The 27,889-nt window shown below is 37.8% G+C and overlaps 1 protein-coding gene and 1 pseudogene across 1 annotated transcript; one reads left to right on the top strand and one right to left on the bottom strand.

Moving 5' to 3' along the window:
* Positions 1-1,529: 1,529 nt before the first annotated feature.
* LOC127420586 (cytochrome c oxidase subunit 4 isoform 2, mitochondrial-like) lies at positions 1,530-7,261 on the top strand. The gene is made up of 5 exons (XM_051662990.1): positions 1,530-1,669; positions 2,962-3,075; positions 5,712-5,871; positions 6,380-6,511; positions 6,885-7,261. The coding sequence occupies exons 2-5, from the start codon at positions 2,962-2,964 to the stop codon at positions 7,016-7,018; spliced, it is 540 nt and encodes a 179-aa protein (XP_051518950.1). The 5' UTR covers positions 1,530-1,669; the 3' UTR covers positions 7,019-7,261.
* Positions 7,262-7,352: 91 nt separating this feature from the next.
* Positions 7,353-27,889, bottom strand: part of LOC127420582 (bcl-2-like protein 1) — a 51,389-nt pseudogene continuing 30,852 nt past the window's right edge.

Raw genomic sequence — 27,889 nt, 5'->3', positions numbered from 1 at the left:
ACCAAGGGGTGCCACACACACCAGCACTGCACACTGGCATCTACTTATGATGGGCTTATATCACCTTTGCAATAAACCCAGTTAGCAGAGGCACAGGTGAGGGGGAGATGCACTGAAGCTACACCACGCAATGAAGGAACAAGAGCTGTGCCTCCTCCTACACAAAGATTAGAAAGTCTTGTGTAGTCGTTTGCAGTCCTGTGTAAATGCTTATAATGTTTAAGTCGAAGGGAAGGATAACAACTATTAAAGTGTGTATCAACCATTTTTGGTTATCCTCTGTTTAATCAGGGAAGGTTAACAACAGTTATGGATGGTCTTAACAATTTAATATTCCTTTTATTATTACTCATTTTAATCATTTAAAAAAATGCATTTGTTTTATTACTTTTTATTCTTCATGTTCTTAATTGGTTTTTATTTATTTTATGTATTTTGTAATTTCTTTCAATTTATATGTAAAGCACTTTAAATTGTCATTGTGTATGAAATGTGCTATATAAATAAACTTGCCTTGTCTTGCCTAAGTCTGGTGGCTGTACTTTCAAAATATTTTAACATTTTATTCTGGTGAATGCCTTGCCCCATAGATTTCCATAGATTTTTGTTTGTTTTTACAAACTGAGGTTAGGTTTTTTTGGTAATCAGCAACATGTCACAGCAGCTGTTGAAAAAGCTTAATTGCTATTTAACACTGAACATTCCTTAATGGCTATGATTTTTTTAAACGTGTGAGAACAAAAAAGTTGTTATTGTTGGCAGATGTGATCAGATTCTCACCTTTCCAACACATTTATAAAGGTGAAATGATAATAAGACACGGTTGGTGATCCTTTAAATGTCTTAAAACTGTGATCAGAAGGAGAGCAGAGCAAAACAAGGAAACAAATTAAATGTAAGAGCATAATTTATTAACACGATTGTCTGTGTTCTCTATTCAATGCTTGTTATCTCATAAGTCACTCTGTAGTATCTGACACTGTGTGCTCAGTGTTTCCATCTCCAAGTGCTTGAGGAGATGGAATATTTCACAGCAGTCTTGTCCTTATTTGAACACTATGGCAGTCTAATCACTGCTATCTCCCTGTTTTACTCCCCTCTGTTCAGTTTTGGTGACCATTGGTTTGGCGGTGAAATATATACCAGCAGGCAGGCTCACTGCCTGACTATTGAAGCAGACTTTAGTTCAGGTCGCATTGGGCTAAACCCAGATCAGGACTGGACATGATCCAGATAAACTCCCTGCCTCTCTCTACCCATTTTTTTTTTATTTTTTTTTTTTAAAGATCTGTTCCATTTCCTCTACTGTCCGAAACTAACCCTAACCAACAGCAACAAGCATGGAACACATTTGATATGTTAAGAGATAAACTTCAGCACTGATGTCCCGGTAAACAGTACGGTCACATGCTCGGCTCATTGTTTACTTACACAGTCTCTCACAGTTTAAAATCCCTTCTAAACCCAATACCTCCCACCATCTCTCCCCTTACATTACCCACCCACCCCTGTGTTTCCATGGTCAAGCATCCTGCCTGTGTGTGCCAAAATCCCAGGCAGTGACATATGCATAAAACAAAGAAAGATTGCACATTTTGTTTCTTCAAGTATTCCTTTTTTTCCTGTGTTTGATTTTGCCATATTTATCATCTCGCCTCTCAGGAAAACTGTGAGTACGTTGAGCAAACTATCTAGAAACAGCAGGGGGAGAAGACACAAAGACCAAAAAGGCAGGGGAAAATGCATCTGTGCTCTTACAGAATACTTGCAGAACGCATTTAACTGTGGAAATGGTCTTGAAATTGTTTCAAAAGATGCGATGTTTGCTGAACTGCAGACTATTCTTCAACTTCTGATAATATTTGACAAACGGGCCAGCTTTCGACAGCTTAAGAGAAACTGCTGAACTAATAATGAGCAACAAATTAGTTTATGGCTCTTATATAATGACTGTTTTGATTTTTCTCACAATCTCTGCAATAAAGCAATGCTGCTAGAGTGCAAGTGTCCAAATTTGAGTAGAAACTGCATTCTTTAAAGCATAAAGTTTTGATAGAGCAGTAAACAAAAATGTTAGAGCTAGTATTTTAAGTATTTGTTTATTTCTCTGTTTGCACATTTGTATAGGTTTTTGCAAACTCTTGTCTTGAACTATTGCCAGATTCATCCATTTTATTTACAGCATGTTTGTCTCTCTGCCTCTGCACATACAGAAAGTTCATATTTTGTTTCAATGAATAAAAAATATTTGATGATGATTTATTCAAACAAATACTGATCTGAGAAATACAGAATAAGATTTTAATGTGGCAATGCCAAGTCAACAAAGCTTCTTGGGAGTGTGTAACAAAAACACAGGCTGTTGTTTATCCAGAGCTAGAGTATCTGTGCAAGGAGGGTTGGTGGAGACTTGCTGTAATTAACTGTAAAAGATGATTATGTGACCAGACTGATCAAGCTGAGATTTGGATTTGGCCCAGAACTGGAGGAACTAAAGCAGCATGTAGTAGTCTACCTTTATAAAGTTCACTTACATAATTTCACCAGGAGACACAAAAATCTAATTTTTATAAACTATATTTAACATAATTATCCTACAATTTCAGAAAAAGTGATCCAGACTGTCGCATTATGGTTGAACCTCAGAAATGCATAGTAAAATGGCAAAAATTCTTAAATGTAAGACTTTGGCAACACCAACAATTGGTTGAAAGTCATTACTCTAGAATACTCGCAAGCATACGGAGGCACATACGTTAAGAGGATGACCTACAAATGTTGGCTGCAAAGCAGGCTGCTGTGTGGCTAATAGTGTAGATGACATGGAAGTGATTAGGAATGGTAGTAAAAAAATAAGTGCAATAGTGAATTTGCTTTGCTTATATTTAACTTTAGCCTGCCAAGTGTTGTGGTCTTCATGAAAGGTTTTGAAGGGTGTTCTTGATTTCTCTTGTGGTTCAGATGCTGCGTTTGACTGCTGGGCGTGTAGGGGGGCTTCCGTCCAGATGGGCAGTGGCTGCATTCAGCTCTAGCAGTGCCAGGATGGCCGGCCATGGGCATGGTAATACATTTTCTGTGAAAACAAACTGATTCTGAAATGTTGTGTGATCAGTGGTTGACGCATCAGCATTATATCAGTATGTGTTCATTAATTGTCTCTTTTCTAATCCCTCATAATAGAGTTATTTAAAATGTATCAATACAAATTAGGATAATGAGCCCATTGACATGCACACCAATATGCTGATAAATCTCAAAAAATTATCTCATTGTAAAAATCCAACAATGCAAGAAAACCGTGTTTAAAAATTGACTTCAAATAATCAAGTTATTCACTGCTTCTGACATCAAACCATGAAGAGTCATGCTTACGCACACTTGGATAAGCTGGTAAAAACGGCGGTAAAGGTGTTTACATGCAACGCTAAATCAGGGTAATGGGCAAAAATCTACCCTTGTCGATCAGTTCTTACACCCATTGTTGACATAAGCACAATCGTTTAAATGCGCTGAATGACCGGCTCATTACACGGCTCTCTGGAATACTCTATTCTGATTGGTCAATGGTGCCATCTAGTGGTCTGATTTTGCTGAATTTCACCAAACCCTTGCACAGATACTGTAGGAGCCTACCATATTTGTTAAATTCTTCAATATTTAAAGTGTTTGATGAAATTAAAATATTTCATAATTTATTATGGCCCCTGTAAATATGCATTTTGTATGCATAATTTGTAGTATTTACACTGAGTTTAAATTACGTATAACAAACGTAAAAATAGTTTTGTCTCTTTAAGAACAGTGGCGTTTCAGTTAATGTGTTTCGGTTGAGTGGGTTCTTTTTACACACCCGTGCTGTGTTTGAATTAATCTGACTGTAAATAACAGAACGGGTATTAAAAGAGACTTAAATCAATGAAAATAGATTGCGTAGATCTCAACTTTAAAAGATAATTGGACCGGCGGGAACCTGAAAGAAAATTGGCCCCGGGGCCCTTGCTATTCATAATCTGCCTGTGGCCATGATGTCCTGAATGGTCTCTCCACTAATGTCCCAGTACACCATCTATGAATGTTCACCGAAACATGGAAAGTAATTTCTTTTTGCACTGCTTTGTCCATAGTGTGTTTTAATGTATTTGTACTGTGCCTGCATTTATTTATTTATTTTTTTCCCGAATCTGTGCTGTTGTGCGCTGGATACATATCCTGACAAGTTCGGCAGAACTTTGACTTTGTACCTGCCTCAATCTCCGGTTGGCCTTGTTTGGCCCAAGGGTAATCGGTTGGCAAAAGGCCATTGGCCGTTGGCCCAGAAAAAGCCCCGAGGAGGCACGATGAAGCCCCAGATGGGTCGGTGGGAACACAACTGACCCTGGCACGCACTATGTCCTCATTTGGCTAATGTGGCTAATGTTTACTAATATACATAAGTTTTCCCACAGCTAAGGTATATAAAGCCTCATAGGGCCTTGCTCATCATTCACTTTGTGGCAGCACAATGGCTAAGCACTTCTCTGTGCATGAGGCTCTTGATCACATCATTGATCATGACAGTAGATCACTTGCCCTGCTTCATTTAAAAATAAAAGTCTTTTTTTGTTGTTGTTTTTTTGCGATCATCCCCTTTTATTTTCAATGTCCAGTCATTTTTGACTGGGAACACCAATAGTGTGGCTTTCTGCCATTTAAAAAAATAAAAGTGCTTAAAAATGTTTTAAACATTAATAGTACAGATGTTTTCTTATGGTATTTAATTTAGTCAAAATAACCCATAAAGAATGTTTTTTTCATTTAAAAACCAAGGTGCATAAGCTCAGGTCAGTGAGGCCTATGATCAATAAGTTCCAAAAAGAAATACAAAACCTGTCCTAATTGAAAGAAAACAAGTTGACAAAAAGATCTAATCCAATATTTGGTGATAATATAGCACAATGAGATATTTATAAGCAATTTTTAATAAGCCGGACATTTTTGACCAGGAAGACCACAAGTGTGACTTTGTGCAATTATTTACTAAATAAATGAATTTCAAAACAAACTTCCTGTTTGAACATTAAAGCACACTAGTGTGATATATAGTACAGCATATTTTCATATTTTATTTAATATTGCCAAAATTATCCACAAATAATGCTTTTTTTCACTCAGAAATTAGGTGCATAAGCTCAGGTCAATGATGCACACGATCACTAAGTTCCAAATAGAAATACAAAACCTGTCTTATTTGAAAGAAAATTAAAGAAAAGAAAAGCTGATAAAAATATATAATGTGGAAGTCTTCAATGATTCATAATGAAAGCCTTTTTTTCCGGTGTCCAGGCGTATGTTTTTAGCAGATAATTTGATGTTTCGCATATTAAATTGCCAAATAAAAAAAATCCATAGTCCCCATTCTTTACAGAGTTACGATGACCGTGTTTTGACAGTGCCTCAGCCGATTGCGTAGATGAAAGGAGGGCGATGGCCCGAGGTTATTTACGTTGATATCATTAACTACTTCGAGTTGTTATGACTCTGAACCTGAACTAATTTTTACTCCAACTAACTCTTAAAACGGTTGCTGTTCTCCTTCTGGATCACTCATTTTGGTAGTTTTTACATTCTAGCGGCAATCATGGTGCCGCCCAGTGGTTAGTCATGAAAACTGTAGATAAAGCGAAGTTAACTGTTGTATATTGTCCATATCTGTTTTTGTTTTCAGAGGTGAGAGAGAACAGGCGGACATGTCTCTTCCAATGTACTGGGACCGTCTGGACACTCCTTTACCAGACCGACCATACCAGGACACCCTCAGAGCTGCAGACAAGAGCCTGAAGCAGAAGGAGAAAGGACCCTGGAACTACCTCACTAAAGAAGAAAAAATTGCCTGTAGGTATTTCTTCTTCTTTCTTTTTTCTCTTTTCTTCTGTTGTCTCATCCCAGGGCCCTTTCTATGCTTATGTACACTCAGAAAGGAGTCTTAAAGGGATAGGTCACCCAAAAATGTTTATTCTGTCATCATTTATTCACCCTTATGTTGTTCCCAATCCATATAACTTTCTTTCCTCCATAGAACACAAAAGGAGACGTTAGGCAGAGTGTTAACCTCAGTCACCATTCACTTTCATTATATGGTGAAAAAATGCAATGGAAGTGAATGGTGAACATTTTGCCTCCTTTTCATCTCCTTGTGTGCTATGAAAGAAAGTCCTAGGGGTTGGGAACGACATAAGGTTGAGTAAATTATGACATAATTTAAATTTTTGGGTGAACAATTTTTTAAGAATGTAGAGTAAATTATGTACATACGAGAAAGCTGTCTGACAGCAAAGAGCAGATCCTTTGATAGATGCTAGTCTTTGAAAACTTATTATTCCACTATTATTCTGAATTGCAGTGTATAGATTGATGTTTAAAGAGACATATGCAGAGATGAAGAAATCATCCAGCGAATCGAAGACGATGCTTGGAGGAATCTTCTTCTTCATTGGTTTCACAGGCCTAGTTGTCCTTTGGCAAAGGCTCTATGGTGAGGGAGGACTTTATTTTAGATGTTTTAGTTTTAATCTCTTTAGGTTTAAAGGTCAAGGTTCCCACACGTTTTGTCCAATGAAATTTCATAACTTTAAGTTGTTTGTGATTCCTGGACAAGGATTTTAAACAATCATTTAATTGACACAAAAAGCAATTTATTTGATTGAATATTTTAGAGCTGAACTAGAGAAGAAAAAAAAAAAATTCTTTAAGATTTTCTTCGTTTTTATAAATTCTCCAAGCCTAGAAATTACCTGATATTTCCATGACTGTGGGAACTTAGGTTCCCAGTCAGCAAAATATATAACAATTCAAGGTGCTAGCACTAAACTAGTGATTGGTAATTCCTAAATTTGCTTGTTTCTCAGTGTATCCCACTCATCCTTGCACCCTTGATGACGAGTGGCAGACTATGCAGGTGAAGCGGATGCTGGAAATGTGGGTGAACCCTGTGGAAAGCTTCTCAGCCAAGTGGGACTATGAGAAGGGCCAGTGGAAATGAATGATTTGTAGCTGAGCGCTACACATCTAAGCCTTGCCATTTATCTATCACCTTTGATATTCTTCATATATTACTATAATGTCCATCCCTTACAGTATGACCATAAGAATGTTATCTGGTGGTAAACAGCGTATGTAAGATCTGATGGAGTAGATCGGGGGATTAAAACAATCCACTATGTTGAAAGAATCACAACTTGACTGATCTGATTGACAAATCTTGACTGAAGGAAGTAAAACTTAAAAGAACACCATTCTGTGTATCTTTGTATTGATTCAATGAGAAACATAATAGAGGAAACACACATATTAATGACCACAAATGAGAAGACAGGTTTTATGAATTGAAATGGGTCTTTATTTAATTTAAATGATATCAGACATTAAAAAGAAAAAGTTTTAAAAACATAAAACAATGAATTCAGGGATGAAGCTGTTCAAATTAGCCCAAAAACCTTAAAAAAATAGTTTTTTTTTTTTTTTGTCCTCCTATTTTTAGGTTTAATTTGGCTAAATACAAAATACAAACACAATGAGCAACAAATACACTTAAAAGAAATTATGGAGTTTAAGGCCATAGGAAGGAACCATATGCGTTTACACCAAATATCATAAATAATATTTTCAAATCATCAGAATGCATTAAATATTTTCACTAAGCTATGATGAGCTAGTCTAATTTTCCTTTAAGTTAAATAGTTTACATAGTGTCGTGCCAATGCTGGTACATTTCACCCTTAAGCATATTGTAAAACTCATACCACACAGCATCTCACAAACACACTCACACAAAATCTGCAACATGACAGACAGACACAGACTAAGCATGCAAGCAGCAAATGTTCATAACACGGAATGTATTCTGTGAAATCAGTGTCTACAGAGCAGCAAAAGTGTAAATGTCAGCTATTTGAATCTGCTGAGACACACCAACTATGATTGTTACATTTCTATTAAAACACTTCACTTGTAAAGGGGTAAACTTCATTACTGGATTTAACATTGTTGCCAATTAAATCTCGTTTTACTTTTCAAACTTAAAGTCAACATGAAATGGCATTTTACTTCTGTGATGGGATGTATTTCCAAGTGGAAAAAGATACTAAACAAGAAAAAAGGGTAGGGTGGGACTTGATTCTATCCATCTGGAATTGATTGGATCATGTGAAAAGTTGGCAGTTTTTTCAACGGATTAAATCACTGCGTTAACTACCTGCAAGATTTTAGAAAGGCTCGATTACAGTTAACAGTAGCCTAAAAAAATGCCTAAAGCACTACGAAACATCTTTTGATTACACCTATCTTTTTTCTTTAGAATAACGTGCACTGATGAATCTTGTACAAAAAGACCAGGAATGTGTATTTAAAAAGTCAATGTCTTTAATGTTTACAAAGAATTTCATTTTAGAGTTGTTTTAGGAGTGAATCTTGGATTATTAAAGGAGTAGCTCACCCAAAAATGAAAATTCTCTTGTCATTTACTCACCCTCATGCCATCCCAGATGTGTATGACTTTCTATCTTCAGCAGAACACAAATGAAGATTTTTAGAATTTCTCAGCTCTGTAGGTCCATACAATGCAAGTGAATGGGTGCCAAAATTTTGAAGCTCCAAAAGTCGCATTAGTCAGCATAAAAGTAATCCATATGACTCCAGTGGTTAAATCAATGTCTTTAGAAGCGATTTAATAGATGTGGGTGAGAAACAGATAAATATTTTAGTAACTTTTTCTATAAATTCTCCTCCCTGCTCAGCCAATCTCCACTTTAACTTTCACATTCTTCTTGTGTTTTTGGTGATTCACATTCTTCATGCATACACCCCTACTGGGCAGGGAGAAGAATTTCTAGCAAAAATTGACTTAAAGTTGCTGCAAGCGATTTTTTTCATGGAAAGGTATGCAAAAAATAATCCTACTCCCTGAAAGATATCACTGAAATAACTGCCCTGAGATATCACATCGATCACAAAGTTATAATCTCTGTAAATAGTCAATAGCAGACATATTCGTTCTGTAACCAATCAGACAGCGTCTGAGGCGCTTTCTGCCTGTCAATAATTTTGGGCATTTTGGCACCCATTCTCATGCTTTGTATGAACCTACAAAGCTGAGAAATTCTAAAAATCTGAATTTGTGTTCTGCAGAAGATAGAAAGTCATACACATCTGGGATATCATGAAGGTGAGTAAATGATGAGAGAATTTTCATTTTTGGGTGAACTATCCCTTTAATGTATCCTTTAAGTGTCTCAGACCAGATTAATGTTAACAAACCGCAAGCACTACACCAGATTTTTCTTTTCTAGGTTAGGTCTCGAAGGAAGTTACGTTTAGGATGGGTATCTTTTGATTGACACACCAACAGATCTTATCTTTCCCACGAGATCTCCAGTCGGGTTGAAGCTTGGAGATACACCTGTCCTACCATTCCTTTCATCACTTCTATTTGAATTAACCTGCTCGTCAATCATTATCAACTAGAAAAGGTGAGGAATATTCAACTTGACATCCTATTTGAATTAATCATGGTTTGAAGCCTAAAGATCGTTTCTCCACATCTAAGCGCGTTTTGACAGTTTTTACATGAGCTGCATGCGGAGCAGCAGGTGCGCATGTGGGCTGACACTCACGCCAAGCCATTCTGACAGCACAACGGTTAGAATTTGGCGGGAATCTGGAGCTGTGAGGAGACGAGAAGATGGAGAGGTAAAAACGAAAAAACGAATGGTAAACTGAGTTTATAAGGACTTAAAGGGATAGTTCACCCAAAAAGTAGCATTCTGTGATCATTCGCTCACCCTGCATGTTCCGAACCCATATGACTTTCTTTCTTCCATGGAACACTAAATATGTTAGGCAGAATGTTACCTCAGAAAGAAAGAAATTCATACATGTTTGGAACAACATGAGGGTGAGTGAATGATACAAGAATTGTCATTTTTACAATTCTAAGGTTTGTTTGTAAAAACACACCATAACCCTGTCTCAACAGTAAACCCTAACAAACAATGAGCAGTTCAATCAAGGACTTCTGTTTTTCATTTTCACAAGAGAACCATAAAATTATCTGCACCAAGATATCTTTAAGCCAGTGTTTAAAACATGGTTGGACCATTACATGCAAGGCTTGACTCAGCAAATCCAAGGATGCTCCAATATCTGTGTGGAAAAACATTTACACTAAGAGGAAATGTGAATGGAAGGTGACTCGGAATTGGTGTTAGGATTTAGGGATTTTGCTCTGGAAAGTTAAAAGTGCTGCATGGTATAAAAGTTTCAGTCTCTGTAATGCAGCAGCAAATGCAACTGCAAATGTTTAAGCTACCTTAAATTCAAAATAAAAACTCATTGACTATCAGCTGTATAAGATCTCTTGTACTCTGGCCTTACAAATGCCTGATCAGTATTCCCAAGACCATTCTAGACACCAAGCTCTCGTGGCAATATGGTTTTATCTAACATTGTCTGTGTATAAAACACAGTGAAAGGGTAGTGCCAGATGCATAAGGAATGATGTTCTACTCCTTACATATCCATGTCTTGGCTAGTTCTAGTTACAACAATCCCAAAGGTGTAGAGAGTTATATGTGATATCAGTCAGACTCAAGCTCAAACTTAAGTTTAATTAACATTAAATGTCAACAAACATGTTGGTCCAGAAGATTTAAATGCTCCAAACAGGACTTAAGAGACACACATTAAATGCTCGTAAAATCTGCATGTGAAAATTAACAGAACAATAATTAAATAAACAAAGGGTATTGACATTTGTTTTCCACATTGCCTTCTAATGGTAGAGAGAGATCACGGACTGACAGGCAGTTAGTCTAAAGAGGAAGCAGGTGCTGAAGGTGTAGTGTCTTTTTAGCTCTTGCACCTTTTATCTGACACACCAACGTTTCATGGAGATGTCAGTGCTGATTTAACAATTGGATACTTCAGATTCAACTTCCTTATTTTTATTGGGTAATTAACTAACTCAAGGATCGCATACAAGCTTAAATTAGACTTACAGATATAATGTTTGTATCCTTGTTAGATGCCAATCTCTTTGAAAATGAGAGAATAATAAGGATACTTAAAAACTGAGAATAAAGCTGAAAATAATTATTTATTAAAAAAAATAATTACAGAGAATGAACGTTTGGTCAAACTTTTTTTCTTCCTTTGTCATTTTTTTTCATTTTGTTAAACAGGGCACAATGATACATGGGGCTTTGCATTTCTGAAGTCGGCTAAATGCAAAGCACCCTCATGCAGTCTGGGTCATGTGATGTGACATCACAGGTGCGTGTCACTCGGTCAACAGTGCATGGTGGGACACGGGATGTAAACAGGACATTTCTTGGCAATAAAAGGGAAAGGAACAAATCCAAAACAAAAGTAATTGTAAGTTCCTTCATGTTCGCTAGAGGTCTAAATGAAGCAGTGGGTAAAGTTGGAACTTCAGTTATCCATCTCCTCACAGGCGTTTCTGTGCAATGAATGATCCCACCATGACACCAGTGAGCAAGGTCATTCCTGCCAGCAACCACTTCTTAAAGTTTTCTTCTGACTTTCTGCTCTCCGCCGCTGCATCTTTCCCGAAGATCTCAGCAAAGCGCTCCTGCACATAAACAGACAGTATATTAACATTTATAGCAGGGTGAATCTAAGCCCTATTGTGATTGCAAATATTCTCATAAATGATTCTTAATACAATAATACAATATTTATTAACAATTTTTGGCCTCTTAGGGCAATTTGCAGCTCAGATTTTTTCTATGGATATTGTGTGCAAGCCTTATCTCCTTGGATTTAATGTAATTTTTGAGCTTATGCACCAAAACTACTTGCATGGATATATAAGCTTTTTCAGTATTTGGCTCAGATGTCTTTTCAGTTTTATTTTTTATTTTATTTTGCTGTTTGTTTAGGCTACTACATTATATTAACTTAGAAATGCTCTCAGAAGTCCCTTCACTGCCAAAACAATGCAATACAGTCCCAAATAGTCTTCATAAACTATGTAAAATATTGTACAAGCCATTCATAAAGGAGAGGGAAAACTATGCTCAACCAACCAATCACTTTAACTCCCTCACTAACTGACAGTCATTTCAGCCAATCCCTAAACTCCATTAGTATTCATTTCCTCTCAGGCCATTAAGCCCACCCCTTCCTGTGACAAATTTGTGTGCACAACAATGCATTTTTCATTCTGTAACCACCAGGGGGCAAGATTTAACTTCACTAACATCGTTTCTCAGCAGGATTCTGTAGCAACCCCAATTTTAATTGCAAAGCTGAGAGGGGATTTCAAGCTTTATAACTAACCCCTTTCCTCAGGGAATGACACAAAAGTGGAGCACAACGACAACCAGTGGAGACTGAATAACTGCTTGAGTACTGCTGCAAAAAGCAAATATGACTCATAAACATGGATATGTTCATACCACCTCTTTAATTTCTGTGAGGATGGAGCCAGTCGTTGTCTCAGTTGGCTCTTTAGTGCAGATTAAGGGTCAATGCAATTAGATTCACTGGCATCACATTTTTGTTTCAGATATTTGAGCAATGTAGTGATTGTGCCAAAAATATTCAGTACACACAGCTGATTACAAAACAGTCACAACACACATTCAACCCTCAGACGCCCACCCATTTTCCACTCAAGACGACTGATGTCATCCTCCAGTCTTTCCCTTTGCCCTAGTTATCTACACAGGCTTGAAAATATGGGAAGAAGAATGTGGAAGACTGGATAAAACCAGCAGATATGGTAAACATTCACAGTCACAACATTTATCAGTCACCACTGAACTGGGTTTCACTTTAGAATGAAATTAAATAAGTCGATAATTTTTTGGGGGGCTTTTTAATTATTTAAAAGACAGTTGAGGGAGGACAGGAAATGATAGGATGAAGAGTATCGAGAGTCAGGACATGATACAAAACAGATTCAAATTCACATGGCCTCCATTCGAGCACCACAGCTCAATAAGTCACCAGCAGGCATGCTTTCTAGGGCACAACTACTTTTGTGGCCATTTTTCAACATCAAACCTGTGCTAGCAATCAGTCATATGTCAGATCTGAAGTTTATGAGTGCTAAATCAACATCAGAGGTGGAAAAAAACCTAACTGATATATTTTACATCGCAACACTGTAGTGAAATTATAAAACCACAAACCTACTTTTTAGTGACATTTTTGACATTAACAATAATCAATGTACGATTGAGCACAACTCAGTGCAAATATGTGAGAAGATGAAACATACTGTGGCCATTATTATTAGATCAACAAACACTATTTCTATTCCGACAAAAATGCAAATTAACAACAAGCAAGAATAAGTCTATAACTTGTTTCAATTTTAAAGATGTCTGTATAGATCCACAATAAATCTTTAGCTTGTTTCATTTGTAAAGATGTCTGTATACATCCACCTTACAGCTAGACTGCAAAGGTTTTTGTGACATGTGCTCTATTCTACTTCTATGGCTCTACGATGAAGAAGTCCAGTGAAGATGAATGAGAAACAAGCAAACAAAAGTTTGCAATGTATGTTTAAATTAATTTTAAAACTTGCAGTTTAGTCTGACTAAAATTATTAGTCTTTTCAAAACATTATGTAAACAAACACTAATGTGACTTAAATTTTGTGAAGTCGGACTAACAGACCTAGATAACGCAATTATACACTTTGTGTCATGGATGCTTGGACAGACCTGCTGTTGCTTGATTATAACTGCGCATGTAAACGTACTGACAAAGAATCGCAACATTATCATATTACGATGAAGACGTGCATATAATATCATATAGGCAGGTCCCTGCTGATTCCCAAATCTTCAAAACACAAATCTTGTCATAATGCAAGAGTATTGTGTATAATAATACAAGGGAGGCACAGCTTAAGGAGAGAGGCTCTCTCTCTCATATTGAACTTGCACAACAAAAATGCAAATTATGTATAGTAAATAACTGCTTGGAAACTGTATTTAAGCTGTCCCTGATGTGAGCTTCTGTATGCAGGCCCAAAAAGCAGTGTGTACACATACCTCTGCAAAAAAAATTGGCAGAGGGGGAAGTCACTCAGTACAGTTACTGCACAAATTCCAGAAAGACTTAGAAATATTCTAAGGGTGGAGCTATTTAGGCAACAACATGCAAATCAAATTTATTAAAAGCTAAAATATTGCTGTAACTGACAAAAAGCCAGCACCTGAAACAAATGTGTATAAAGAGAAAAACTTTAGAGACATATCAATGTCATATAGGTGGAGATGAACATACAAGATACGATTAGCAGGAAATTAAGCATGAAATCATTGGAATGTGTGACAGGTGTAGGCAAGGTGATGCCTGCTTCAAAGACGTGTGCACTGATGTATGAAAGAGCAATTTCATTAGAAATGTGTGAGTGAGGGAGGGGTGATGGGGGTGGCAGAGGCTGATAACAGATGTCCAGTTCCAGTGCAAAGGGGTTATCACTACCAGTGACGCAGCACATGACATCTCAAGTCAAGACCTAAACTCGCTTCCACTTGAGGTTTGACACAAATATCTATAAACATAAAAACACCCCACATGAGCCAATAGATCAGGCTTATGAACACTCAAATCCATGACAGTTAATGTAAATAATAATAATAAACTATATTTGAATTTTTTTTAAGATAAAGTGTGTGGTGCTTGCCCATTCAGATTTGCCACCACATGCTAAAGTGTTGTGGGTGGTTGCTAGGGCATAGCAATGCGATTGCTAAGGTGTCCTAAATGTTTTTTTGTTTTTTGATAAATGGTTGCTTACTGGCCAAAGTCAAAAGAGCCCACCCCCAAGTATCTGTGATTCAATGGTTGCTGGCTGATTCTTGACCTATTTTAATTAAAAATCTAAATAAATAAATTATATTTTGCATATAGGATATAAAGCCAAGATTTCTGGATAACAAAAAAGATGCCATTGTGATATTCTCATTACTGCAACATAAAAATATAAAAATATTTTAAAATATTGATTTTCCGATGCATCGCAATCTTCAATAAAACAATCTCAATATCGATTCTTAAATCCCAAGATCGATCTTTTACTCTATGTGCAGCCCTCTAGAATGAGAAGAAATCACTCGCATTTGCAACAAAATTCAAGCTATGTGACTAGCTACAGTGACTGTGTAGTATAGTGGTGGAGTATTCAGCAGCGAGATCCTGTCACTGTGTGTTGAGAGTAAAAGTTGTTTCGTGTAATGTGTCTCAAAAGAGGAGATCCACTCATTAACATGCGCTCCTTTACAGAAGCTCGTTACAGAAATGCCGGTTTTCTTAAAGAGTCAGTGACAGTTTTAAACATGTTCAACAATGTAAATACTTGTAAATAGTACAAATTATGCAATTAAACAATAAACATGTAACAAAATATAAAATATAATATACAGTTGAAGTCAGAAGTTTACATACACTTAGGTTGAAGTCATTAAAACTCATTTTTTAATATTAGCAAACTATAGTTTTAGCAAGTCGTTTAGGACATCTACTTTGTGCATGACATGAGTAATTTTTCCAACAAATGTTTACAGACAGATTGTTTAACTTCTAATTGATTATATCACCATTCCAGTGGGTCAGAAGTTTACATACACTAAGTTTACTGTGCCTTTAAGCAGATTGGAAAATTCCAGAAAATGATGTCAAGCCTTTAGACAAATAGCCAATTAGTTTCTGATAGGACATGTACTGAATTGGAGGTGTACCTGTGGATGTATTTTAAGGCCTACCTTCAAACTCGCAATTTGAAGGTAGGCCTTAAACTGATGCTTGACATCATGGGAAAATCAAAAGAAATCAGCCAAGACCTCTGAAAAAAAAAAATTGTGGACCTCTACAAGTCTGGTTCATCCTTGGGAGCAATTTCCAAATGCCTGAAGATACCATATCCATCTGTAACAATAGTACGCAAGTATAAACACCATGGGATCACGCAGCCATCATACCGCTCAGGAAGGAGATGCATTCTGTCTTCTAGAGATGAACTTAGTTTGGTGCAAAAAGTGCAAATCAATCATAGAACAACAGTAAAGGACCTTGTGAAGATGCTGGAGGAAACAAGTTGACAAGTATCTATATCCACAGTAAAACGAGTCCTATATCGACATAATCTGAAAGGCCGCTAAGCAAGGATGAAGCCACTGCTCCAAAACCGGCATAATAAAGCCAGACTACAGTTTGCAAGTGCACATGGGGACAAAGATCTTATATTTTGGAGAAATATCCTCTGGTCTGATGAAACAAAAATGTAACTGTTTGGCCATAATGACCATTGTTATGTTTGGAGGAAAAAGGGTGAGGCTTGCAAGCCGAAGTACACCATCCCAACCGTGAAGCATGGAGGTGGCAGCATCATGTTGTGGGGGTACTTTGCTGCAGGAAGAACTGGTGCATTTCACAAAATAGATGGCATCATGAGGATGGAAAATTATGTGGATATATTGAAGCAACATCTCAAGACATCAGCCAGGAAATTCAATCTCGGTCTCAAATGGGTCTTTCAAATGAACAACGACCCCAAGCATACCTCCAAAGTTGTGGCAAAATGGCTTAAGGACAACAAAGTCAAGGTATTGGAGTGGCCATCACAAAGCCCTGACCTCAATCCAATAGAAAATTTGTAGGCAGAACTGAAAAAGCATGTGCGAGCAAGAAGGCCTACAAACCTGACTCAGTTACACCAGTTCTGTCTGGAGGAATGGGCCAAAATTCCAGCAACTTATTCTGAGAATCTTGTGGAAGGCTACCCAAAACATTTGACCCAAGTTAAACAATTTAAAGGCAATGCTACCAAATACTAACAAAGTGTATGTAAACTTCTGACCCACTGGGAATGTGATGAAAGAAATAAAAGCTGAATAAATAACTCTCTCTACTGTTATTCTGACATTTCACATTCTTAAAATAAACTAGTGATCCTAACTGACTTAAGATAGGGAATGTTTTTGACTTTAAATGTATTTGGCTAATGTGTATGTAAACTTCTGACTTCAACTGTATATTTGTAAAGCACTTTTCTCAATACACATAGTTTCAAAGCAGCTTTATAGAAAATCGTGCCTTGTTGTCTGAAAGCCCCCTGTGAACAAGCTGAAGTAACTGTAGCAAGGGAAAAAAAACCTTTCGATGTTATTTAGTGGTAAAAAAAAATAAATAAAAACTCGAGAGGAACCTGACCTCTGGTTTTACGATATACGTATACAATCCAAAATTATTTAGCGGCTTTAGTAAAAACCAATCACCGTAATTTTTTTTTGCCCTCTTCCCAGTTTCACTTTGTATGTAAACTTTGCATGCATGCATTCATTCATTCATTCATTCATTCATTCATTCATACATACATACATACATACTTCGTGAGAATCACCCTCTTGGATATGGCTTGGGTCTTTCCTTCCATGCTATCTTTTCACCCATTTAATCATCCGCCATGGGAAAAAGTATCCTAGAAAAGTAATAGTACACCTCTACTGTGGTCATGTCCTTGAACACAAACATCTGAGTGTGCCAAAATTTCATATTTGTTTAAATCCCTAACCTTAAGCTTGACTTAGCAGGCACCACTAACAATGATTCAACACAATCTACATCCTTAGGAGAAACACATATCCTAATATAACAATGAACCATAAAAGTAAACTACCGTTTCAACACATACAGTGATTATAATTTCTTTCATGCACTTCCTCAGTCACACCTTTGTCAATTTTGGGTTGTTTAAACATGACCCATGCTAACCTCATGAGTCACGACGAATGGTGAACCAATAGGGCGTGCCAGTCAATATATGACTGTAGAGGAATTCAAAGCACATTTAACAGGTACATGAGTAACCTCTGAAGGAATGCCAACATCATTCATTCTGACAACAGAACCCACCCTCATACACACACGTGCTTTGTTAGAGAGTATCAGTGTGCAAAACTGTGAGAACAAGCTGTGAGCAGGTCAAGTGGTATGAGAGGAATCGTAAAATCTAAAAACATGTTAAGGCATACCTGTTGGCTGTGAAACTATGAAGTAACAAAATAGCCTACAGTGTTTTAATGTATTATATGTGACTATGCAATAAAGCACAGGCCACAGCCAGTACATGTGATAGGTGTATCCAGGAGTGGCAGTTATGAAACTTTTGAGTAGATATCTATTATGCTAAAGTGAGTAAGCAGAGCAAAATAATTCTGTGTCATGCATAAGAAGCTTTAATGAACTAATCATTTGCTGAAACATCACAGAGCCCTATGTAAAGTCAATTATGGTGTCTAAAGCTATGTGTAAAGCAGGGGTCGGCAACCTATGGCACGCGTACCAGCATTGGCACACAGAGGAGTAATCACTGGCACGCCAGCAACGGCGAGAGAGAAGTAGACTATTTTATTTATATAAATTCCACACCTGTATTCACATTCTACATATTGATGTGATCCTTCCTCAAGATCACGCAATGTGTTTTCATGAGCCGAATGGGAGGCTAAACAAAAAGATCAAATATGACGAGACTGCAGTATACCCAACAGACTCGTGCAGGGCAGAGCTTCACTTTCGGTTAATCGTGCGAATAAACGCGACCGCTTTGCTTCAGTCAGGCTGTGTGGATGACAGCCTACATTCCATGTTTCATTTGTTTCTTTTTGCTTTCAGAACAACACGTCATGTAATAAGGAAAACACCACTATTAATCCTTGAGATTTCCAACCCAGCATACAGGTACACCCTCCTTAAACTATGGTCACACTCGAAATTACATTAAACGATTTAGAGAAAACATAAACCCACATCGAGTCTATTCAAAATATAAATTAAACCTGGAAATAAAGTTTTAGGATTTTGCAGGTGAGATTCGCCGAAAAAGGGCTAAATACTTGATCAGCTTGTGCTGCGCAAATGGCTTGCATGCACAGCGTGAGTCTCCTCACACTTTAATAGTGTTTAGTCTCCCATTCAGCTGATGAAGACACGCTGCATGATCATGAGGAAGGATTACATCAAGATGTAGATTGGAATGCAGGTGCGAAACATTTCATATAAATAAAATAGCCTGCTCCTCTCTCACTGTTGCTTGCATGCTAGTGATTGCATGATTACAAATGACATTATATAATAAATATTTAAGGTTCCACACAATTTTGTGATCGGTAATCAAATAAGCACAGCCATTGACCAGGAAAATAAAAAAATGGCACTTCATGTCAAAAAGGTTGCTGACCCCTGGTGTAAAGCCTAGTGAGATACTTGGACAACATTTTAAGACATAATTAGGGCTGTGCGATTTGGACAAAAAGTCAATATTGCAATTATTTTGAAAAAATATTGTGATTTGAACTGCAATGATAAACAAAAAAAGTAGTAAGTGATTTCTTTTGACCAATAGTAATATCTTTCTGTACTGAAATCTTACTGTACGGGGAATTGCTATGAGGTCCAGTTTAAACAAAGTGTTCTAGATTTCGGTTTGTTTCTCACCAAACCTTTTCGTATGCCTTCAGAACAAGGTATAAGTTGCATACAATAATTAATTAGACTTCTGAATTATATACTTTTGTATCCTTTTAAAGCTTGAAGAGGTGGTCACCATAAACTGCCATTGTATGACATCACTGAGCACAACATTTTTCACAATTTCTCCCTTTGTGTTATGAAAAAGAAAGTAAGTCATATAGGGTTATCTCAACACAGGGATGAGTAAACAGTGACTGAATTTTCATTTTTGGGTGAACTATCCCTTTAACATACAGTAAAGCACAAGGGCTTATTGATCTCATGGCCACCGCAGCCAGGTACAGCACATTTCCTGACATGTCTCTAACGATACAGCACAAAACACCTCATAAAGCCTGACCATCATGGCAGTATTTTGACTATTTTTGTATTATAATTTTTTTTACAGTTCATTAATCAAACAACTCTTTGTACATCATAAAACCACACCCTTAAACACCCACTGCATAACTGATGATCCACAAATGTACACAAATACTGTCAAGAAAAGCAGATTTTTTTCTGGCTCCAAACACAGCTGAGGTTGTGTGAACACTCCCAAGAGATACTGGCTGCTAGGCAGCAATGACTGCCAGGCGTTTTCCACAGCCCTATGTGAACAAAGAGCACATACAGACCTGGACCTACAGGAGAAAATGAAACCAGGTGGGCAATTCCAGCGTTATGGATGTGACATTTTCAGTGAAAATATGAAATTTAACTTCATATATAAAGTGCTCATTCCCAGTATATCAAACTATGTTTATGTATAATAAGGGACCCCTGCAGATAGAGTCCAGACATCAGAAAGGTTTCAGTCTGGACAAGTTTTTTCCAGTTAAGATTGGGAAATGAGCTTGCGTTACGGATGTGACAAAAGTTTTTGGGAGACCACACACACTTTGTATAAACTCTGTGAATTGAAATCCACAATCCAGAAATAATAATAGCCACATAATTTAGAAGGGTTGGCACTCCTAAGAACATATAATATTTATTTTTTATTAATTGTCGTTTTTACTTAAATGGGGAAAAACCAGTGTTATGGACGTGACATCTCTTTGTTACTGATGTGACAGTTGTGAAAGCACTTACATCATGAGAGGAAACCATTCAAAACGCTTTGAAATTTGCAGACTTCGACCACGGAGATATATTATATTAAGTTATAATACCCATCAAGTCTGTATGATGAATTAAAATAAGATTGAAATTGCCATTTTTCTATGGTGTGGTTGACATTTTCGTGGAATTGCCCAGGTGCAAGGTGTCTGTGTTCTGTTCAGTTAGCACAGGCTAATATCCAAATAGAGGCCAAGAAAGGGACTGATTCTGTTTCTGAAAGAGGCACAGTAAGGGAGAGGTACTGGATGGGTATGAAAGCTGGCAAAGATGATGAGGTGAACTGTACAAAGGCAAAGTCATCATTACCAGTATGTTGCTACAGTTACAACACAGCTGAGCTGCTCTGTTGACATCAGTGAATTACATATTCTTTCAGCCCTCTTCCTGTTAGAAGAGGAGCAATTTGTTCATGTGTGAGAGAGAGATTTTTGGAGGTAAAGAGTGTCATACAGAGTTCAGTTTGGCTCAGTTGAGTCAGAAATTTGGGTTTATCCACTGTTACACCATCCTGACCCCTTACCCTTACCATGGCGTTTGTAAAGCCAATGACGAGCTTTCCAGAACAGCTTGTTCAGTCTTCAACCGGATGATTAATTATACACACAGTTAGAACATAATGTGTTTCATACAAAACACTGCATGGCCAGTCTTATTTGTTGATTAGAAAAACCAGAACGGTGGTATGTCTGAAAAAAGCCTAAGTGGATTTTAAGGTGTGTTCTGTGTGGTTACATGGGTGTTGCCATATGGTTGCTAAAGTGTTCTGAGTGGTTTTAAGTGCATTTCTATGCAGTAACTAAGGTGTTCTGGGTGTTTGCTAGAATGTTCCTATGTGGTTGCTAAGGTGTCTGGGTGGTTTCTAATAGGGGTGTAATGCATCGATCAAATAACCAATGATGTAACGTCATTGATGCAATGCGTAAAACGTAGATGTTTATTTTTTTTAAGATGCATGTTTATTTTGACACTCTAATGCCAGCCACGTCCATACTCATTTCAGTCAATCGATTTAGCAACCTTATGATATTCATCTTGCTTTATAAACACTAAATATGTTTCTCATGTAGGACACAGATGTGTGTGTGGAGTGATTGGAGCCTGAAGTTGCGCTGTGCTCTATCCGTGCGAGCGCATCAACAGGGCTGCGAGCTCTGGTGACAGGGTATTGCAGAGCCGATCACATGTGCGATTTTATCGGGCTACCCTTGATATCATGGCACATTTGAATTCTACATGAGAATATTTTATTTTAAAGCACTATGGAGCAATTCAGCCATGTCAAATGGCTAAAGAGCCACGATATTATTAAACAGCACTGACATGGGAAAGAAAAAATGCCTGCCCTGCCCCAACATCAATTACAAGACTTTTCACATCTGCACATAAACACCCTTACTAACATTTATCAAAATAAACTGTAACAGACTTTTTCAATACAAAGTTGTAGCCAAAGATTTAAAGTATCCCTCATAGCCATTGCAAAAACAGTGCTATTTAAAACATAGTGATAGGGGTTTATTCAAATCCCCAAGCATTAGTATGAGCAATACTAATAATGATGCTTGCCTTAGCAAGTATTGCTATTGAAAGCTCTCAACCCGAGACTGACAACAAAACCAAGCAGCTGAGAGCCAAAGCTGCAATGTTAAGGAGGTTTCTCAGAACAGCCTCCTTGCCTGAGATGTCCTCTGGCCTCTTTAAAATGCATTGAGCCTGAGTGGTGAGACAAAAGGAAACCAGCAGGATTCTTTTCAGCAGTGAGGCCACACATCAGCTCACAGCAGAACAATTACAGAGAGACCGGAAGGGCAGGATTTCCTCACAATCACTGAGGAATGCTGGACACCCTCATAGCTGCGTGGAAATCAGCTGATATGAAGCGAGCTTTGAAAGAGAGAGAGAGAGAAATTCAATTCCAACTGTTCACCATGTAATGGTGTCGAGAGCAGGCCTTGCGGATTCTCGCTCAGTAATCTCTGCTGAGTCACTCAGGCTTCAAGCTGAAACCAGAAATTTCCAGTATGTGACTGGAGGGATGATGGAGAGAGCGACAGAGGGGGAAAGAAAAAGAGGCAAAACAGTATTAAAAAAAAACTGAAATCAGAGTTCGAGTTTTGTGCCTTTTAGTCAATGTGTGTTTGCTTTGAGGCCACCTCTGTGCTAGTGTAGGGCTGGGCGATGTGACCAAAATTTTATATCACGATACGAGTAATTTTATCACAATATAATAAAATTTTTCTGGAAAATCAATAAAAATGGGTTTATATATTAAATAATCATATTGTAGTGCCTATTTTTGGATAATCCAGTCAGTGAGTTAAGTACTTTGTAATTGAAAACTACTTCCTCTTATAATTTATCTTTATTTGGAACTTGACAAACATAGTCAAAGTAAAAAAAACTAAAATAAAATAAAATAAAAAAAACATTAAACTTGGTTTTAATTCAACCTTACCATAATGCTAAATTTTATATTATGCCACACTTCAGTATTGACCAATATTATTATTATTTTAATTTATAATTTATATTATAATTTTGAAGTGGTAAAACAGACAGCTTGTATTTACCACAAGTGATTAATCATTGCCCGACAGCAGATTACATTTTTTTTATTTTATCGGTGTCAGCTTTTGTGAACCCACACCACTCCCACCTGTTTAAATAACAAGCTCCTCTTCATTTTCTTGGTTTGTTTGGGAGTCATCTCGTTCCATGTGTTTTGTGGAGATGTCTTTCTCTGTGTATTTTTTCACTTCTGTCTCAAGTGAAGCACTGCCCACTGATAATTCGTGCAACATGGTTTATTTACATTTTGCAGTATACACAATATATCAAATCGAGTGACACTTATACACACACAGATCAGCCACATATTAAAACCACCTGCCTACTATTGTGTAGGTCCCCCTCGTGACACCAAAACAGCACCAACCCGCATCTCAGAATAGCATTCTAAGATGATATTCTTCTCACCACAATTGTACAGAGTGGTTATCTGAATTACCGTAGGCTTTGTCAGTTCAAACCAGTCTGGCCTTTCTCTGTTGACCTCTCTCACCAACAAGGCATTTCCGTCCACAGCACTGCCACTCACTGGATGTTTTGTTTTTGGCACCATTCAGAGTAAATTCTAGAGACTGTTGTGTGTGAAAATCCCAGGAGATCAGCAGTTACAGAAATACTCAAACCAGCCCATCTGGCAACAACAATCATACCATGGTCCAAAACACTGAGATCACATTTTTCACCATTCTGATGGTTGATGTGAACATTAACTGAAGCTCCTGACCCGTATCCGCATGATATTATGCACTGCACTGCTGCCACACGATTGGCTTATTAGATAATAGCATGGATGATTGTTGGTGCCAGATGGGCTGTATTTCTGTAACTGCTGATCTCCTGGGATTTTCACGCACAACAGTCTCTAGAGTTTATGCAGAATGGTATTCTGAGATGCGGGTTGGCGCTCTTTTGGCAGCATGAGGGGTACCTACACAATATTACCTACACAATATCTTGGGCCACTTCTCTTCTCCATATACACATCACTGGGACCCATCATTCAGGCACATGGTTTCTCTTACCACTGCTACGCTGATGACACGCAACTCTACTTGTCTTTCCAGCCCAACGACACCACAGTGACTGCTCGAATTTCTGCCTGCCTGTCGGACATCTCGGCCTGGATGAAGGAGCACCACCTGCAACTCAACCCAGCCAAGACTGAACTCCTTGTCTTTCCAGCCAACCCTGCTGTTGAACACAACATCACCGTGCAGCTGGGTGCAACTACAGTAACGCCTTCCAAATCAGTCATAAATCTAGGGGTAACCATCGACAACAGACTAAATTTCATAGCCCACATCTCAAAGACCGCAAGATCATGTAGATTTACACTCTACAATATCATAAAGATAAGACCCTTCCTCTCTGAACATGCTACACAACTGCTTGTCCAGTTACTTGTCATAACTAGACTGGACTACTGTAACGCTCTCATTGCAGGCCTCCCTGCATGTGCAATTAGACCCCTGCAAATGATCCAGAATGAAGCAGCACGTCTGGTCTTTAATGAACCAAAGAGAGCACATGTTACACCACTCCTTGTCTCTCTCCACTGGCTGCCGGTTGATGCACATATCAAATTCAAGGCTCTGATGCTGACATACAGAACAGTCACTGGGTCTGCTCCAGCATACCTAAAATCATTTATGCAGAGCTACATGCCCACTAAAAGCCTGCGGTCGGCTAAGGAACGTCGCCTTGTTGTACCTACACAGAGGCACCAAAACATTTTCCCGGACTTTCAACTTCATCGTACCACGTTCGTGGAACAACCTTCCCAACTCCATCCATGAAGCTGACTCACTCTCTGTCTTCAAAGAACGACTAAAAACACATCTTTTCCATGAGCACTTAACCAGTCATTAAAAAGAAAAAAGAAAAAAAATTTCCTGTTGCACTTTATTCTGTTTTGAATACTATTATGATGCTAGCAAAACTTTGTAATACAGCACTTTTCATATCACTGTCTCCTTAAGATGATTCGTTTATGTTTTCCTCTTTTGTAAGTCGCTTTGGATAAAAGCGTCTGCCAAATGAATAAAATGTAAATACTAGGCAGTTGTTTTTTATTTATTTTTGTATAATAAAAAAAAAAAAAAAAAAAAATTAAAATTCTTCTCTCTTTTTCTGCCCAATTTGGAATGCCCAATGTGCTCTAAGTCCTCGTGGTGGTGTAGTGACTCACCTCAATCTGGGTGGCGGAGGACGAATCTCAGTCGCCTCCGCATCTTATCACGTGGCTTGTTGAGCACGTTACTGCAGAGACATGTGGAGGCTTCACGCTATTCTCCGCAGCATCCACGCACAACTCACCATGCGCCCCACCGAGAGCGAGAACCACATTATAGCGACCGTGAGGAGGTTACCCCATGTGACTCTACCCTCCCTAGCAACCGGGCCAATTTGGTTGCTTAGGAGACCTGCTGGAGTCACTCAGCACACCTTGGATTCGTACTCATGACTCCAGGGGTGGTAGTCAGCGTCTTTACTCGCTAAGCTACCCAGGCAGGTGGTTTTAATGTTGTGGCTGATTGGTTTATATATATTTTTTGCCATATTGTCCGCTAGTGAACTCCTACACATTGTCAAAATTCACTTTCAGCAAATATATGCATTTAAAATGTAAAGTCTTGCTCTTCCAAGAAAATGGACAAAAAAATATTGCTAACTCACCTTGCAATACACAGAGATTTGTCCAATCAAATGCTCTTTAGAATGAGAATGTCCCTCCCCCTATTACCAAATGCAACCACTAGCAAGTCATGGGTTATGGCTGTGACATAACTAAAGCCTACTGGCTATTTAACAGAATGGGTGAGTCCTTCAATATGTCCTACCCAAACCTTCTGCTTCAATACAAACTACGTCAACACGGTAAAGGAAACTGCACTTGTTGTGTGATATCAAGGGGTCAATGGGCACAAAAATAAAAAAATCCAGTAAACCATCACAAGACAGAATATGTGTAAGCCACGGATGTTCAGGAATTTCACGAATATTGCAAAGCAAACAGGAAGTCAATTTGTTCGGAAGGTGAAATTGCATGGCAACACTCAGAGTAAAAATAAATAACAACAGGTGGTCAAAGTATGAAACGTGTGTTTGCTGCAATTACTTAATCTGATCAAACTGTACTGATCATCTTCTGTTCAGGTCAACACACAGACTATGTCATCACACTTAGAGTGACTAAGTGTGATGCTGTGGAGGCACATGCTTCAGAGCCATTTAGATGTCAATGACATCAGCCCATACCAACAGGGAAAGCAAACATTTATTATGGAGAGAGTCTCTCACTTTTATAAAGACCAAGTGTCTCTCTCTCTTTTGTTTATGGTCTGTAGGTAATGGTTTACAGTTAGAGTAGTACATACTGATTTACCTCCTTAATGTTACAGCCAATTCTGCCACCTTTCTATACGTACCTCAAAACTTGGGATGTGCTTGACTAGTCGACTAAAATGTTCTGATGCTGCTAGTCGACACTGGAATTATTAGTTGATCAATATTTTTCCATATTAAATGTATGCTTTTGATTAAGTAGCTTAGAAAATGACTATTTTAGGCTAGGTGTGATTTTTTTTTTATACCCTGCTAAACAAAAAGGATATTTGAAACGATGTGCCGACTGCTTAACTGGTTAAACTATCTTTTAATCTGTGTGCACGGTCACTTCTGCATTTGCCTAAGAGGGCTCACTTCTGGCGCAGTGCCGGAAACTATTTCTTTCTACGATGAAGATATGACTTGGAGGGAAATCACTTTTCATATGCGTTATTTAAAAGGAGTTTCTGAGAAACTGAGATCATTTTTATACTTTTACTAAATAAAATCACATTTGTTTAGTAGTTTGCTACTACTCTTGACACTTTTGCGTTGGCCGAATACGATACCGGGAGATTGTTAGCCCCTGAGATTTGACCGGAAATACGTAGCCTATGTTCCGTGCATAGAATCCAATGTTTTCAATAAATATGCCTGTATTCTCTAACGTTGATTCAGTGATTGCGTGTCATGTTTTATATTTAATGTACAATGATCATAATGCAAGGCAAGCACATCATAGATAAATGCCACTTTTCAGCTGCATTTACACACAACACACACTGTTTTGACTGTTTTCTGAGAATTTCTTACTTTTTAGACTAGTTGACTCCAAAATTTTCATTTAAACATCAGTGAAATTAGTCGTTCCGCACATCCCTACTCAAAACTCAAACTGATTGAAAGTTTGATAGTCAGCCAGTCAAATAGGATTTTTACTCTGCCCTTAACATCTTTTTAACCCCTGGTTAAGGACACTTTTAACTAAGGGTGGGCAAAAATATTGATTTTCCGATGCATCGCGATCTTCGTTTGAACAATCTCGATATTGATTCTTAAATCCCAAGATCGATCTTTTAATCTATGCGCAACCCTCTACTACAATGATAGGAAATCACTCGCATTAGCAACCAAACTTCGTGCTATGAGACTAAAAGGTATATATTTGGCAACTGGCTGGTAAATGTTTACATTTTACTCACCAGTAGTAATTGTGTAGTATAGTGGTGGAGTATTCAGCAGTAAGATCCTTTGACTGCATGTTTTGTGTAAAAGCTGTTCCGTGTAATGTACAGTTGAAGTCAGAAGTTAACATAAACCTTAGCCAAATACATTTAAACTC

This window comes from Myxocyprinus asiaticus, chromosome 29 (assembly GCF_019703515.2).
Source record: "Myxocyprinus asiaticus isolate MX2 ecotype Aquarium Trade chromosome 29, UBuf_Myxa_2, whole genome shotgun sequence".
Lineage (NCBI taxonomy): Eukaryota > Metazoa > Chordata > Actinopteri > Cypriniformes > Catostomidae > Myxocyprinus > Myxocyprinus asiaticus.
Note: the sequence above shows the minus strand (reverse complement) of the source record. Positions and strands in the feature narration are given on the sequence as shown.

Excerpts from the sequence above, each read along its gene's own strand:
- LOC127420586 (XM_051662990.1), top strand. The coding sequence starts at position 2,962 with ATGCTGCGTTTGACTGCTGGGCGTGTAGGGGGGCTTCCGTCCAGATGG. Across the intron at positions 5,872-6,379 it reads TAAAGAAGAAAAAATTGCCT|TGTATAGATTGATGTTTAAA; the intron begins GTAGGTATTTCT and ends TCTGAATTGCAG. Across the intron at positions 6,512-6,884 it reads CCTTTGGCAAAGGCTCTATG|TGTATCCCACTCATCCTTGC; the intron begins GTGAGGGAGGAC and ends CTTGTTTCTCAG.